General features: G+C 51.0%; 1 protein-coding gene across 1 annotated transcript in view; it reads left to right on the forward strand.

The window, feature by feature from the left end:
- The window catches only part of IRF8 (interferon regulatory factor 8), an 18,932-nt gene extending 7,141 nt beyond the window's left edge, over positions 1-11,791 (forward strand). Inside the window, exons 3-9 of the mRNA XM_003800786.3 lie at positions 1,454-1,637; positions 4,284-4,375; positions 5,963-6,068; positions 7,221-7,268; positions 8,577-8,963; positions 10,086-10,201; positions 10,764-11,791. Coding sequence (XP_003800834.1) covers positions 1,454-1,637; positions 4,284-4,375; positions 5,963-6,068; positions 7,221-7,268; positions 8,577-8,963; positions 10,086-10,201; positions 10,764-10,940 — 1,110 coding nt within the window. The 3' untranslated portion in view covers positions 10,941-11,791. The remainder of the gene's footprint in view (positions 1-1,453; positions 1,638-4,283; positions 4,376-5,962; positions 6,069-7,220; positions 7,269-8,576; positions 8,964-10,085; positions 10,202-10,763) is intronic.
- Positions 11,792-16,394: the final 4,603 nt, after the last annotated feature.

The following is a 16,394-nucleotide window of genomic DNA, read 5'->3' on the forward strand; positions in this document are numbered from 1 at the left end:
GTGTATTTTACAAAATATTTCTAAGTTTTCCATCTGTCTTAGAAAAGGAAACTACCACTCACGCTCAGTGGTAGGAATACGCTTCCTGTTTCTTTACCCCAGGCCTGGATGCAAAATTTTGCCTTAACAGAGTAGAGAGCATGGGCGGTAAGTTATAAACATCCCCATCCTTTCTAAGAGGGGAGAGAAGCTAGGACTGTTTGGAAGGAGCTGTGGCTCGTGGGGACATTCTGGACTGTCTGCAGGTGTGGACTCCTGGCCAGCTGGATTAGAACCACTGGGCTGCTGCGGAAGATACAGATTCCCAGACCTAACCCAGAACCTGGAGGGGGCAGGCCCAGGAACCCGTGTTTTCACCAGCTTCCCAGGGGTTTGATAGGCGTTAAGTTGGAGAGGCGTTAAGTTGGATGCCCACTGGGTGGGGAGTAGGGGCCCTGGCATTTCATCCCAGACTGGGCACCCTGACATAGTTGTATCCCTTTTGGAATCGCTTTTTCCTGAGTGGAGTTGAGAATTCCCTACCCATCTCTTATTATTTCTGGCTGGAGGACGCTATCTGATTTTGCCTACAAACCAAAGGTAATTTTCACCTGATGGTGGTGACTTCATGGTTGGTGTGTCCCAATCTGGGATCCTTAAAATACGTCCCCTCATGTGTCTTATTATTATTATTATTTTTGCAGTTTTTTTTTTTTTTGCCAGGGCCGGATTTGAACCCACCACCACCTCCAGTGTATGGGGCTGGCGCTCTACGCCTTTGAGCCAAGGCTCCGCCCATGTGTCTTATTTGTGAAACACTGCCCCACTCTGCATTTTGACTCTTAATATTTCGGCTTTGAATTTCTGGTCCTCATTCAGATCCTGAGGTTTGGAGAAGTAAGAAAGCAGAGCTATTAAAAAACAAAACACCAAAACCAGAGAGGGAAACCGTTTCAATGCGTTTTCAGCAGTGCCTTGGGGAGAAAGTCTAGAATAAATTCAAAAATGCAAAAGAAAATTTCTATTAAAAGTGGCAGGGCAGTGGATGGCTACATTCAGTCTTTTTGCAAGCGTTCTCTTTTTATGCTTGATTTTAGCCAGGGGTTGATTTGAAAAAGCAACAGCTTGTTCTTTGTTGTGAATGTTCTAGTGAAACCATGTGTACTTCCTCTTTGGGCTGCTTAACCTCAGGCCCTCGTCCAGGGAAGGACTTTGCTGAAAGGCACAGTCAGGGGTGTGTGTGAGGCGCTGTGGGCCTGGGTGAACCTGGGGGACCCTTCCCTGGGCCTGGCTCTTTTCACATCTGGTAAAGAACGTGCCCAATTGCAGTTTCTGTGAGTCCTTAAATTGAACGAGAGTTGATGGCCAAGAAAGACTCCTGCCTGGGGAGGGTGTGCCGGGGCCTGGTGGCAGTGACGGATGTTTGTGCTGGGGGCCGGCCTTGTATGTCATGCTCTTCTGTTTCTTTCTTCAGGCCTGGGCAGTTTTTAAAGGGAAGTTTAAAGAAGGGGATAAAGCTGAACCAGCCACTTGGAAGACGAGGTTACGCTGTGCTTTAAACAAGAGCCCAGATTTTGAGGAAGTGACAGACCGGTCCCAGCTGGACATTTCTGAGCCATACAAAGTTTACCGAATCGTCCCTGAGGAGGAGCAGAAATGTAACTATCCTTTGCGGGCTTTGAACCCTCTAGGAGCTGCCCTGGCGCGAGGCCCTCACTGCAGAGGTTGGGTCTGGGGCACATGGTCTCAGTTAAACAAATCGTTCCTTTCTTCATATAAGCCGATGTCGGGGCTGCTTTCCGCTGACCTCACACACCATCTGCTGTCCGAACGGCAGCTTCCGTCGGGGAGCCATGGCAGGGAATGAGGAAAGGGTGGGGGAGTCGGGATGCAGCCCAGCCTGCGGCTTGCTAACTTACTGTCAGACTGTGGCAGGTGCCGACCTTCCCCAGGCTTAGTGATTGTGTTGGATGAGAATAAGGATTCACCAACAGTTTCTGATGAGGAATCCCAGCAGCTTGCAGAAGAGGCTGGGGAAAAATATGGTGGGCAAGGAAGTGTTGGCCCACGAGGGCTGAGAGTAAACTTTCCAAAGGAAGTTGTAGCAGATGGCTCTGGGGGGCTGTGTTGGTGGAGATGGGATACCCCTCAATACGTTGGTAGATCTGACATTTTTTGGGAACTCTGGGATGTGATTATTCCTGAGGCTTCTTCCAGCTCTCAAATCCCGGAAAGCATTTGTGCTGGGAGTAAAGTGGGGATAGCAACCACTTGCCACAGGCCCCACTGCCTGGGCTTGTTCTGATCAGACATCACCAATCAATTGGAATGTACTAAACTCAGATCTGGTCAGACATCACCAGTCAATCGGAATGTACTGAGCTCTTATCTGGCCTCAGAATGCTTCCCAGGGTGGCCTCCTGAGCAGCTGCTGTGGCCCACAGCTGACTTGTGACAGAACATGTAATTACATCACCGGTGGAAAACATTTGTTTACCATGTTGATTTTCTTCACCCTTCCATGTAGCGGTTAGAATATTGATGAGTGGTTTTCTCCGTAGAAGCTTATGAGTGGTACAGGAACTCCTGAAAGAAACAGCCCTCAAAAATCGATAGGCCATTAGGACTAAAGAGTCCCAAACATTAAGGGTGTGTAAGAGTCCTGACTTTGTACTCCTCATGCTGCCGAGAGGTGGAATATGTTGATGAATAGTTAGAAAAAAATGTTGAATTGTTTTGAGTCTCAGACACATACACAGTGAACCTGTGTTAGAGAATTATTTAACTTAATAATGAGGGAACAGGGGCAGCATCTGTGGCTCAAAGGAGTAGGGCGCCGGCCCCATATGCCAGAGGTGGCGGTTCAAACCCAGCCCCAGTCAAAAACTGCAAAAAAAAAAAATAATAACGAGGGAACAGAAGGCTGACAAAGATTGATGGGCAGGCTGTGGACACACTAGTTTGTATGGCCAGTGAGAGACGGAAAGCTGAGCCAAACTGGGAATGTCCAAGGGACATTCCAGCCATTGCCTGGGACATTTATGGCTTGACCATCTGCAGATTGGCAGCCGACACTGAGCCCCAACCCTAATCCGTGATAAATTGGAAGGCCCACAAACTGACCTTCCCTTGGGGCATGAGATGGTCTTTAGGGGAGGCCTCTGCGTGATACTCTTGGGGTGGCTCTGAAAGGCCGAGCTATCATCTCTCTGCCTCATTTCCCAGTTTTGGATAATTTTTCATCACCAAAGAGCAAGTAGTGATTTGGGGGACTAGAGGAGTTTCTGTCGTGCCCCCCTCGGCTCCCCAAGGATCAGCTGAGCTCGAACTGGCAGGTGACCCTGACTTGTTTACTGCATGAGGTGCGGCCAGCCAGAGTCACCTGCAAGTACGAACGTTAGCGAAGAGGCAGGAGGATCTTGGGGCAGAGCAGCACCCCATTTGCATAATGTCTAAATGGGCTCCCTCTCTTCTGTACTTCAGTGGTTCGCAGCTGCACTGGGGGGCCCAGCCGCCTGCTCCCCACTTCCCTATCAGCAGCTTCTAAGTGAATTCTTGGATCTGTCAAAATGAAATCAAAGTTTGGGCAGGATGAAAGGGTGGGTGAATTCTGTAGCCGTGAGGATTAGAATTCCAAGTGCTTGTCGCTAGGACACGTCTCTGACAGATAGACTTGATAAGGCAGATCATTGACAGGGAAGAGGTGTGAGATTGGGAGGGACAGACAGAGTCTGGGGTGGTTGCTTGCAGTGACAATGCTGCGTGTCTTAGACAGGTCCTGAGCAGGGCTGGTGCCATCTGGGCATCCGTGAGTGTGTGGGGTGGCGTGGTGTGTGTGCACAGATGCACACCTGCATATTTGGAAAGACCGAGAAGAGATTTCCTGCCAACTGGCTTTATAAAAAGAAGACCCCAGCCTGCCAGCACACTGGCCAGGCAAGCTTTGCGTGTCTTCAAATGCCCCAGCTTACACATTTAACCTCTGTAGATGAGTAAATGCCTGTCTCATACAGATTCACTTTGGATCCCAGCAAATAGAAGGAAGAGACCAAAGTGCTGTGTTGATTCTTTAGGAGCACAAGTCAGCATGCCACCGCCACCAACTTCTCTCCTCAGACTTTGCTGATGAGCTGAGATCAGACTGAGGCATGGGAAAAAGCATCTGTGCCTTTCCCAAACCCAAGAAGTCACCTGTTAGCTTAGACTTGCTTACACTCAGCTTTTGTAGAAAACGGGTTCAGGCCTCAGTGATGGGTGTGACGCCTCAGGGCCAAGTGTCATGGTGCTTGTTGGGTTTTCTGTAGGCAAACTGGGCATGGCGACCCCCACTTGTGTGAGTGAAGTCTCGGAGATGGAGTGTGGACGCTCTGAAATTGATGAGCTGATGATCAAGGAGGTAAGTGGAGGTGGCATTTCCAGGGCTCTGGCCCTGCCAGCAGAAGCCTTGTGTCTTTAGTAAGGAGTGGCATCGCTGACTGGCCAGCCCCCCATCCTCTGTCCTTCCTTCTTCCCCAGGGCTGGACATGGGCTGCCTGCTCTGGGTCAGTGGAGTTTCCTCAAGCTCTTAAGCTGCTCATGTTTTATTTTATTTTATTTTTTAAATTTTTGTAGAGACAGAGTCTCACTTTATCACTCTTGGTAGAGTACTATGGAGTCACACTGCTCACAGCAACCTCCAACTCCTGGGCTTAGGCGATTCTCTTGCCTCAGCCTCCCGAGTAGCTGGGACTACAGGCACCCGCCACAACGCCGGGCTATTTTTTTGGTGCAGTTAGGCCGGGCTGGGTCTGAACCTGCCACCCTCGGTATATGGGGCCGGCGCCCTACCCACTGAGCCATAGGCACCGCCCTGCTCATGTTTTAAACATTTCTGCGTGGTGCTCTTTTAAAATGCATCAAGAATTCCCTTGCCTTGAGCTGCCTTCTTGGGCCAGGGAGAGGAGCTACGTGAATGGTCCTTGCTGCTCCAGGTTGCAGTGGGCCAGACCACTGTCCTAGTCCTCCTGGCTGTTCGATTGCTTAATTTTTAACATGCAGGTTTTATGCCTTAATGGGCTGGAAAACCAGATTGCCAAGCTTGTTAGAACTATAGGTAAAGGCTGGTTCACAGGCTGTAAGTGAGGGCTTCATGAGGTCTCTTTAGGCAAAGACTTAGGACTCTGTGTCTAGTTTTAGCTATTTGGATGGCCTTTTCTTCTACCCTTAGCCTCTGAACTGTGTGTTTTTTTAATGGCATAATGAAGATAACCCCGTGCAATCCTTGCAGAAGGTGGCATGAATCCTATTACAGTAAGTTCTTAATAACAAGGCAGCGATAATGGAATCCTCGGGAGTAGCCTGGCTGTGAGAGAATGAGCACTCTAAGCCGTCTGGCTTTTCTGGGTAGTCTTTGGCGGCAGAGTGAGTGCATTTCTGGCTTTGTGTCTCTCTACCAATGTCCTGTTTTCTGAGGCCGGGTCTGAGGCTTTTCTGCTGACTCAGCTAAGAGAATGCGATAATTAGATTGTCACGCTAGGGTCACAAGAAAAGCAGATGTTAAAATGTTTCATAATTGGGTTTATCAGCCTCCTATAAGGAATGCGTTGGAGGTTGAGAACCTGCACGTGGCTCCGTGAGCACCTGCTCCACGGCGTGGCAGGCATTGCTCAGAATTATGTTCATTGGTGTCTCCGGACTTGTCCTCGTCTGCAGGGCACCGGGGCACCTGGATGGTGTGAACAGGCAGTTCTGTGGGAAAGGCCTATACACTTATTAGTGGCTCCCTAAGAGCCCAGTAACTCAGCTGCAGGTTTGGTTGCTAAGCCTGAGTAATTACACTCTAGGGCCTTTCAAGTTGCAAAGTGAAGCTTAACTTTGGTCTCCTGAGATGAAGATGGCAGTATGGTTTCAGCGACATGAAAACCGTTCATTTTTATAAATGCTGGAGCCCCGTGTTGGGAGTTCAGTGGCTGAGCTGTTCCCTCTCTCGCCCCTGGCCGTGCAGCCTTCCGTGGACGATTACGTGGGGATGATCAAAAGGAGCCCGTCCCCGCCAGAGGCCTGTCGGAGTCAGCTTCTTCCAGACTGGTGGGCGCAGCAGCCTGGCACAGGTGAGGGCAGGGGCCTGGGGTCGTCTCCAGCGTGGTTGCCATGGCTTGTGACATCAGCCAGGTCACAGTGGTGGTGGTGGGGGTCGGACCTGCTAGGGTCCATGTGTCGTTGAAGCCATCTGAGCACCCGACCTGGCTTCCTGCTGCTTCCAGGAGGGCGAGGGTTCCCCTTTCCATGGTGATGCTCTTGCCTGCTCTCTCCCCACCCCCGGCTCCAAGGAAAGTCTAGGGGGCTAGTGAACTTCTCCAAGACCAGAGGGAAGACACAGCTCTTGGCCACACTGGTGCCCTGTCCTTGGGCTCTGTAATGTCTTAGGTCTGTAATGGTCTGTAATGTCTTAGGTCTGTCTTAGGTCTGTAATGACCAGTCCATGATAACATTAAGGTCCCCCTCAGACCCAAAGAGAGGCCAGGGCATCTGGAAGGAAGGAAAGCACCAACCAGGGATAGGAGATTGTTCTAATCCCTGGGTCTGAATCCCATGCTGGGTATGGAGACACCAGAACCTGCCCTGTGGGGTCACCAGGGCTTAGAGAGACGGGTGCCCTTTATGAGTGTCTGATGATCACACTCAGAGCTCCCCGGCTGCCCGGAATGACCCTTCCTCCTGGGCACAGGCTTCTGCAGCCCCGGAGCAGGTCTGCTTCCTCTTGGAGCTCTTCCCACGGCCCTGTCCCCTGGGAGGTGACAGCTGGCCCTGAGGACCTCAAGGGTTGTCAGGCCATGGTTGTCAGTGTCACATAAGGCCTGGGGAAGCCCCTCCCTGTGCTGTAAGGACCACCTCGGGAAAATGAGCATGGAGCCCTGGACTCCCCTGCAGAGCCGTGGCCACTGGGCACCATGTCCAGTGGTATTTCAGGGCAGGCCTCTGGGTGGGAGGAAACATGGCCCCACAGTGTCACGCTGACACATGGCCAGAAACCCCACAACAGAGAGGAAGTCCCCACACCAGACTCTGGTGTTCTGTGTTTGTGAAATAATGGGTCATGGCTCTGGTGGGGAGAAGCACCGAATTCAGCAGAAGCCCAAGCTTGCTGGTGCCTTGGGAGCACACGACGTGCGGCCTTAAAGGAACTTTGGAGAGGGTGTGGTTGGGGTGGGTCCCTGCCCTTACCTGGGTGGCCTGACCTTGCTTTCCTGCCTCTCCTGCAGGCTTGCCGCTGGTATCTGGGTACACCACCTACGATGTGCACCATTCAGGTATGGGGTGCTCCTGGCTGGAGTGGGGCATGGGCACTGTTTGAGTTGAAGCCCAGATGACCTGAGCAGGGTCGCGGGATGCTATGGATAAGCGTGACCTGTGTAAGGCACCACCCCCATTCTCACTGCTGGGTTGGGGGCAGGCCAGCGGCCCCGCCTTTGTGGACACTCCTGGCAGTTGTCTGATTATGTGAGGACTCTGGTTGTCCTCCTAACAGTTGTCCTTGGAAGGGACATTCAGGCTGGTGTAAGTGGGAAGTCAGAGGCGAAGGCGAGTTCGGTGAAAGACAAACGCGACATTAGGAAGTTGTAGCCAAGTTGTGCTCCTGGTCTGAGACTTCGGCCCTGAGTTCGATGTCCTTGTTTTAAAAGGGAGGTTGTCAAGCACCAGGGGTCAGAGATCCGTCAGCACCAAACCGAGGCTTTCTTTTTGAGGTGATCAGAGATTGAAGGAATAAGGAAAAAGGAATAATCTCTTCATTCTATGCATTGCCCACTGCCTGGGTTTGTTTTACAGACTCTTTTCTGAAAACAGGTTTGGATAAAGGGGCTTTGCAGAGATTCTTAATTGGAAGCCTGGGGAACCTAAGGAGGAATGTGAATTTGTCATAAAAAAGGTTCTGTCTTTATCTTCTTTGACTTGGAATTCAAATTTGGCATTTCTTTTTTTGTTTGAGACAGAATCTCACTCTGTCACCCTGGGTAGAGTCCCTTATGGCTCACAGCAACCTCAAACTCCTGGGCTCAAATGATCCTCTTCGTGAGAGCTCCCGAGTAGCTGGGACTATGGGTCCCCACCATCGCACCTGGCTAGTTTTTCTATTTTTAGTAGAGACAGGGTCTTGCTCTTGCTCAGGCTGATCTCGAACGCCTAATATCAGCCCATCCTCCCACCTCAGCCCACTGCCTCCCATTCTGAATTTGGGCAGTGGGTTGCAGTGCTATGAGTGGTGCCTGGGAGAGGAGACGGTGTGTTTCCATGAGAAATTGCGATTGTGGAAACACCCTTTACCTTCAGCATGACTTGGAACTACAGTAGTTACCAGACCTTCCTGATAAGGAAGTAGAGAGAGTACTGTTGTAGTTTCTAGTATTTTAGATCTCTGGTTTTCTTAGTCATTCTCTGTATTTATTCTGCTTATAAAAACTAACTATAGAAGGTGGCCTTGAACTTCTCCAGAGTGTCAGAGAGACCCGAGACACACAAGAAGTGAAGGCCCTGGCGGGAGAGACTGGGAGCAATGGGCCCTTAGTTGGAATTTGGCCAAAATTTCTTAGTTGGAATTTGACCCACCCCCTGGTCTTCAGTTTTCTCCCAGATGGTCATCAGCTTCTACTACGGGGGCAAGCTGATGGGCCAGTCCACCACCACCTGCCCGGACGGCTGCCGCCTGTCCCTGGGTCAGCCCGGGCTGCCAGGACCCAAGCTGTACGGGCCTGAGAGCCTGGAGCTGGTGCGCTTCCCGCCCGCTGACGCCATCCCCAGCGAGCGGCAGAGGCAGGTGACGCGGAAGCTGTTTGGGCACCTGGAGCGCGGGGTGCTGCTGTACAGCAGCCGGCAGGGCGTGTTCGTCAAGCGGCTGTGCCAGGGCCGCGTGTTCTGCAGCGGCAACGCCGTGGTGTGCAAGGGCAGGCCCAACAAGCTGGAGCGCGACGAGGTGGTCCAGGTCTTTGACACCAGCCAGTTCTTCCGAGGTCTGTACCATCCTCACCTTGCTGTCCCCAAGTCTTAAAGGTCACACATCTGCCTGTGTTCTGTTCGCAGTCATAGGGGGGAGGATGAAGAGGTGTGAGGGGCAGAGGCTGCCGTGGGGACCCCCTTAGAATTCTGCTCTGCCTTTCTCGCTGAGCGACCCTGGGGAGCCTTTCTGGGCCGTGACTTCCCTGTATTGCAAAACGGGGTACAGAGTCCTTACCTTCCTCGCTTGAGTGGTCATTGGGAGGATGAAGGAATTAACCCCATGCAGCTCAGACTGTGCTCTGAGGACTGCCTGTTCCCTGGGCCCTGGTTAGAGACGCAGCCTCAGGCCTTGCCCTAGGCCCTGGGGATCAGAACTAACATCTTAGCAAGGTCCCTGGGGTTCTGTGTACTTCTGAGACGTGCTAGCTCTGCGCAGGAAGTGCTGCCTGTGGCTTTCGTTATTCTGTTGGATATGTAGGATCCCAACCCGTGTGTCCCCTGGAAACTTAGGATGCTGTGGGCCAGCTCCCCTCTCTATGTCCCCAAAGCTCTCTGCTCCTCTCCCTGTAACAGCATGGGCCCGAGCTGAAGTCAGGTCTCCGCTCCGAGAGTTCCTGGAAGGGTTGGGTGCGTGGGGTGTGTGAGCTCAGGTGTGTGAGCCCCAGGTGAAGAGGTGGTGAGAGTTAGGGGCTGTTACCCCTGGGCATGCAGCAGGTGTACCAAGGGGCAGGCTGCAGGGCAGATTCCCCAGCCCGTCTCAGTGGCTGTGATTCCTTGGCTCTGAGGCGGGGCCAGAGATTCTGCACTTCCAATGAGCTCCCAGGAGAGGGCTGTGCTAGTCCTGAGACTCCACTTTGAAAACCTTGGGTCAGAGGCATTGGGCAGGGACTGATGACCTCACACAGGAAGCCAGGCAGGTGATGGACAGACAGGCTGAGTGAGACTCACCGGAGGGTCAGCCAGGTGGGCCTGTGGCAAGGTGCCATATCCAGATGTTAATGCCCCAGCAGCAACCTAGGAATGGCCAAGCCACGAGCCCTTAGTTGGAATTTGGCCAAAAGGCCACCAGTTTGGGACCCTATAGTAGTATGCTGGCCCCTCCAAGGCCACCCCCTGAGACCTGTGTGTTGTTCCAGAGCTGCAGCAGTTCTACAGCAGCCAGGGCCGGCTCCCTGACAGCGGGGTGGTGCTGTGCTTTGGGGAAGAGTTTCCAGACATGGCCCCCTTGCGCTCCAAACTCATTCTTGTGCAGGTAAGAACGGGTGATCATGCTCATACTTGGGCTGGAGAAGAGGCAGCAGGGACTGGGCTTTTCCACCTGGGTGCAGAGGCCAGCCTGGCTGAGACCATCAATACGGGGAGGTGGGTTCTTGCCATCTCTGAGCCATCTTCTCATGTCTGGAACCCTCATCATCTGTATGGGAGTGTTCATGTGTGTGGGTTTTGGTGGTTGTTGTTTTTTAAAGCACCCTTTTAAAAAAGACTCTACCAGTTTGGTTAGAGTCTAAGCAACAGACTAGGGCTTCGCAGGCCTTTATTTAATTGTAGTCAAAGGAATGAAGCTCTAATGGTGGAATTATGGGCACTGGCTGGCCAGGTCAGGGCAGTATTGGGAGAGAACATATGGCAGTCTTTGCAGGAACGCTGCCTGTGCCTTCTTTGCATCTGCCTAGTCTGGGTTCCTTTATTTGAGGACTATGGAGCTTCTGGAATGATAGTTTTAGACTGGGGTAATCAGAGACTCTGGCTGGGGTCAGAGACAGCCCCACTCCCCTTGGAACCTCCGTCTCTCATTCTGTGCATGATCACTCTAGATAGAGCAGCTCTACGTCCGGCAGCTGGTGGAAGAAGCTGGGAAGAGCTGTGGGGCCAGCTCCACGATGCAGGTTTCTGAGGAGTCCCAGCCGGACCAGGTCTTCCGGATGTTCCCGGATTTCTGTACCCCACAGCAGAGACCCTTTTTCAGGGAAAACCAACAGATCACGGTCTAGGTGTCTCCCCTGGGCACCCCACACCGCCGCTGTCTTGCATTTCACTATTACAATGACTACTGTAATTCCTGAAGGATGTGGGTCCCGCTGGCCGGGGTGGGACCCCTGCTTTGCTCTTGGTGTAGTAAGGACATCCACCCAGGAGCTGACGTTTAAAACAAAGTCATGCCGCCTTTCCAGATACAAATGCCGGAACTTATACACCAGATGGTCGGGATACCATGACTATAATCTGTGATAAAAAATAATGTCATTTTCTACATTTCCCCCCTAATTATTAGTTGCTTTAATCCTGTCCGCATTTTGGGTCGACATTTCCAAAGACTTATCCTGCAGTAAATATTAGCAGGTACCGCTTCAAGTAAAGAAATTTGAAGTTTAAAATCAACTTGTAATAATAAGACTGTTTCTGTCTTTATCTTGTGTTAGAGTTGTAGGCTTATGATTTCACATGCTTGATTCTACGTGAAATATCTTTTTACTTTTAAGCATTTTGGTAAGGTTTAAAACTATTTGGATACACGCCTCCCTTTAAATTGCAAGCCCGTGGGGTTCGTGTGTCCTTAATCCCCACCCCCCAATATGGTAGGCAATTTGAATAAAAGCAAAACTCTTGACTTGTTAGTCTAAAAGTCTAACCTCTTGACTTGTTAGAAGGAAGTCTGTTCTACCCACATTGGGTGCAGGGATGCACGTTCATATCCAGAGAACTGCTGTGTCTCTGTCTTCAGACAATGCAAACTTTTCCTCTAGGGCTTTCTTGCCGGGAAGCTTAAAGATAAATTTATTTTTTCATTACTGTAATTAAATCATTCCAGATACCTCTTTTTTTTCCTTCTTTCTAAATGATTGTGGTCTATTTTAAAAATATGTGTACTTTGGGGCAGCGCCTGTGGCTCAGTCAGTAGGGAGCCAGCCCCATATACCGAGGGTGGTGGGTTTGATCCCGGCCCCGGCCAAACTGCAACAAAAAATAGCCGGGCGTTGTGGTGGGCACCTGTAGTCCCAGATACTCAGGAGGCTGAGGCAAGAGAATCGCCTAAGCCCAAGAGTTGGAGGTTGCTGTGCGCTGTGAAGCCATGGCACTCTACCGAGGGCGATAAAGTGAGATTCTGTCTCTTAAAAAAGTAAATAAATAAATAAATTGTACTTTGAATTACCTTATTTTACATGTCCTATTGTAAACTGCTTTGAATCTTTTTTCTTTTTTTATGAGCAGGGTATACACCATAAGTTTACAAAATAATTGTGGATCACACGAGCCTGTCACTTGTGCCTGCAGTTTAGTTAGCCGGTGGTGATTGGTGGTGGGCACAGTGAGGACTGCAGGGCTGTGGAAGGGATGCATTAGCTTCTCACCATGCTGCTGTCCCAAAGGGTCCTGGGGAGGGAAGGACACTGTCCCCTCCCCTAGTGTTCCCCAAGGTTTGTGATGGCCTCACACCACTCCCAGATTCTACCCCTTGACGAGAGGCGTGGTGGAATTGCAATGGAGTCCCAGTTTCAGCCCTGGAAGAACTTAACCAACTTACTAGCAAATAAGATTCATTTCCTACCCCAAATGTGTTAAAACTGTTTACATCATGGTACTGATCAAAAGCTCGGTGAGGAGACTTGCAGTGTGGCTTGGCCTAATGGCAGAGGCCCTGGGACCTTGCTGGCCTTCTGATACGCCATTTCATCTGTCTCTGAAGACACTTGAGAATCATTTTCAATATACGCATGTTTTTTCTAAAATCAAATGCTGTATTTTGTTAGACTGGGGCACCCCTTACACATCCATGTGTCCTGTGTAAGACATCTGGACTGGCAAAGGTTAGCGGCTCTCCCACCCCCACCCCCCGTGTGCTGGGTACCGCCAGCTGCCCTGCCCAAGTTGCCATCTTCCCTTACCCAGAACCTGCCATGAAAGGGCAGGAGAAGGCCTTACGTGTCCACCCTGATTGTGAAAAGGGCAGAAAGTGCTGGGAGACTCAGGTTCAGCCAGCCTTGTCCTCACGAGCGTCTCTGATTTAAGATCTGAAAGGTTAAAGAATGCCCAGTTCCCTTTCCCGTAGCCACATCTCTGAGGGCAGCGGAGGTGTGATGTGTAGTCAGACATGGTAACAAGAGGTCCTTTAGACCTGGACAATGTCACATGTGACTACGGGAAGGTGCCAGGGGAGTGGCTCTTCCCTCTTGGCCAAGGAGTGAGCATTATGTATTTTCATGGAACCAGACCTGTTTGCTGAAGAGTCTGTGAGCTAATAGGCCTGAGTCTCCAGCTCTCATGAATGTTAAAGCACGTATGTTTAATATGCTGAATGAGTATTTATTTTTGTATGCATTTAAAAAGTATATTGATCTCTTTTACTCTTTAATAAAATGCTTTTTTAAAAAAGCTGATGTGTGCTCTGTGTATTTATAATTTTCACCAGCTTCTGGGTTCTCCAAAGGGGGATACAAAGGGTGACGATAATTCAGTCCACCAAATTAAAGCAGCACTATAATATGATTTAACTAATTAATTTGAGACAGAGTCTCACTCATGTCCAGATGGCTGGGTAGCGTGCCGTGGCATCATAGCTCACAGCAACCTCAAACTCTTGGGCTCAAGTGATCCTCCTGCTTCAGCCTCACAAGGAGCCAGGACTACAGGCACCCGCCACAAAGCCTGGCTAGTTTTTTGATTTTTAGTAGAGATGGAAATTTTGCTTTTCTCAGCCTGGTCTCCAACTGCTGAGCTCAGGCAGTTCACCTGCCTCGGCCTCCCAGAGTGCTGGGATTATAGGTGTGAGCCACTGTGTGTGGCCTATAATATGATTTTAAAGATTTCTCTTAACTCATTCCCAAAACAACTGCAAGAAAGGATAGGGACTTTGATCCCAGGGAATCTCCTGGCTCACGCAGTGAGGGCACACCATGTGGAAAGGGTGGGGGCCTGTTTGGGCTGCTGAGCTAAGCCGTGAGTGTGCAGAAGGTTAAGGAGGGAGTAGGCGGCTGGGGCTACCAACGCTTCCCTGGACACGAATCGAACTGATTTCTACGAGGGCGCCCCTGGCTGGGTCGGCCACACATGGCCGGGGTGTGTGCTTCCTCACACCCAGGGACAGGGACACGGTGAGGACACAAGGACTCGGTATGGTAGGCTTGGAGTTTGCTTCTAGTCCGGTAGGACATTCCTACTGAACAAACCAGAGCAGGACGCGTCCGTGGCAGGGAGGCACTGACTCTGGCCAACCCAAGTGTAGAGACTGCCCGACCCCCACCTGCAAGTGAAGCCGCTGTGTGCTCTCCTTGTCCTCACGTGAGTCCAGTGAGACTAGACCTGTTCTTGTTCCCAGCTTACAGATGAGGAAACAGAGGCACAGGCCCACGGTGGGGTGACTGTGAGCCACCTGTGGCCTGGGATGGCAGCTTGGTAGGAGAGACCTCATGATAAGATCTTGCTGTAGTGGGGGAGGCTGCCAGCTGGCGAATTGCTGGCTTTCTTAGCCATCTCTGTTGTGAGTCACACTAATTCCCGCACACAGCAAGTAGGAATTTTGTTTATAAGCAAGCTCTTCTCTGGCCTGTGGATTCAGGGCCAAATGTGGAAATGTGGTGTAGTCTGGGCTCCCCAGAGTTCAACACCCTTGTGCGGGCAGCTGCCAAATCCTTCCTACTCAACCTCTTCCAGCAGCCTTGGAGGAGGGGAGTGAAGCATTCTAGAGAATGTTGTTAGGGCCCTGGATGCGAACTTACTTTCGAGATGTTGACCTTCCACTGGACAGTTAGCTTAGGGTCCTGAAGGCAAGCTGGTGAAACATTCTGAAAATCAAGGCTTCTTCACTCTTTGTATTTCAAAAATTAGGGAATCAATGTATTTCAACAACCCCTTGCTGAGTGCTTGCAAAACTGTCTGGGATGCAGCCCTTGCGATGTCCAGATGGCTGAAGATGACGACCTCTGGACCAAGCATGCACGGAATCTGCTGGGCCCTGGGACCCTTGGCCAGGCAGCCAGCCACCCATGGGTGCCATGGGGATACTTTCTCCCCACAGAGAAGCAGCTGTGGGAACCAGGAAGAAATTATTTGTGGGAGTGATTCAGACTCTGCATTGTAGAAAGTTTTGCAACCCAATTACTCAGAAATATTTAGAAATTCTTTCCAAAGAATGATCTATAATTAATGACTGCAGCTTAACAACTCAGTGGGCTGAGAGTGGGGGGTGGGGTGGTTTCTCAGTGGAACATCTGGCTGCTTTTGCCATAAGAAGGAGGAAATCAGCAGAGGTCCTGACCCCCAGGGCACACAGTAACCTCCGTCTCTCTCGGACATGCACCCTGTTCACTGTAAATTGAAAGGTCTCTTTCATTTTAGGAAACGCATTTAATCCAGCACTTTCCAACTTTATTTGGTCTGATGTTACGCCTCGCAGCGTGTTTGTGGATAAGCAGTGCCCGCGAGTATTTTTTTTTTTCCTAGAATCTGACTTGAACGCCTTAGGAGTTTTGTTACCACTGGGCTGCCCTGCAGTCTCGGTGGAGCCCGACAGGGGTGAGGATGGCTCAGTCACCTCTTTTTGTGTTTGTTACAAACTATCCCCAAACTTAGCGGTATAAAAAAAAAAAGCCACTTTATTGTGTTGGTGGATTTTGCAGGTCAGAATTTAGACAGTTACAAAGGTGTTGGCTTTCTATGCTCCACAACATCTGGGATCTTAGCTGAGGGTGACTTGAAGGCCCAGGGGTGGAGTCACCTGGAGGAGTTTTCATTCATAGGTCTGGTGCCAGGGCTGGGAGGACAGGACGGCTGGGCACAGCTGGGCCAACTAGAACGTGCACAGGAGGCCTCTCCAGGGAGCTTGAGCTTCCTCATGACATGGTGGCCCCAGGGCAGTCCAGTGGGCGAAGGGGAAGCTGGATGGCTGCTATGACCCAGCCTTCACGTCTCCCACACTCTTGGGCAAACAGGCCTGTGCAGAGTCAAGACATAGGGCAGAAGCTCCACCTGTTGATGAAGGAGTGTCAAAGAATTTGCAGCCATGCTCTACAACTTCCCTGGGAGCCTCTCCTCTGCACCTCACCCCACCTTCTCACCTTTTCTGTCTCTCTCCATCTCTGTCTTTCTTTTTAAGTCTTCTTTATCTGGTGGTCCCAGCTTCTCTCTGCCTCTATTCCTTGCGTCCCAGGCGGGTAGAACTCCCTCTTGCTCAGCTCTTACCGACTTCAGAATGTGGCCTTCTCCTTGGGTGAGGTCACACCTGGCTCTGACCCAGTACAAAGCACCGTCTCCACCATGGGCGAGCGCGCTGCAGACAGGGAGCTTTTCAGTTAGGGTTAACTTGGCTGCTCTGGCGAGAGCCTCCTGTACAGTTTTCCATATCCCTACGCCCAAAGTTTCCCGGCGAGAGTGAGAGAAATAACAGGTGCTGGCGGCCAGGAGTTGTAGGTACAGACGGGGGTGGACCAGCATCTGCTGCCCGGAGTACT

The sequence above is a fragment of the Otolemur garnettii genome, unplaced genomic scaffold, assembly GCF_000181295.1.
Source record: "Otolemur garnettii isolate 467f Iridium unplaced genomic scaffold, OtoGar3 scaffold00185, whole genome shotgun sequence".
Classification (NCBI taxonomy): Eukaryota; Metazoa; Chordata; class Mammalia; order Primates; family Galagidae; genus Otolemur; species Otolemur garnettii.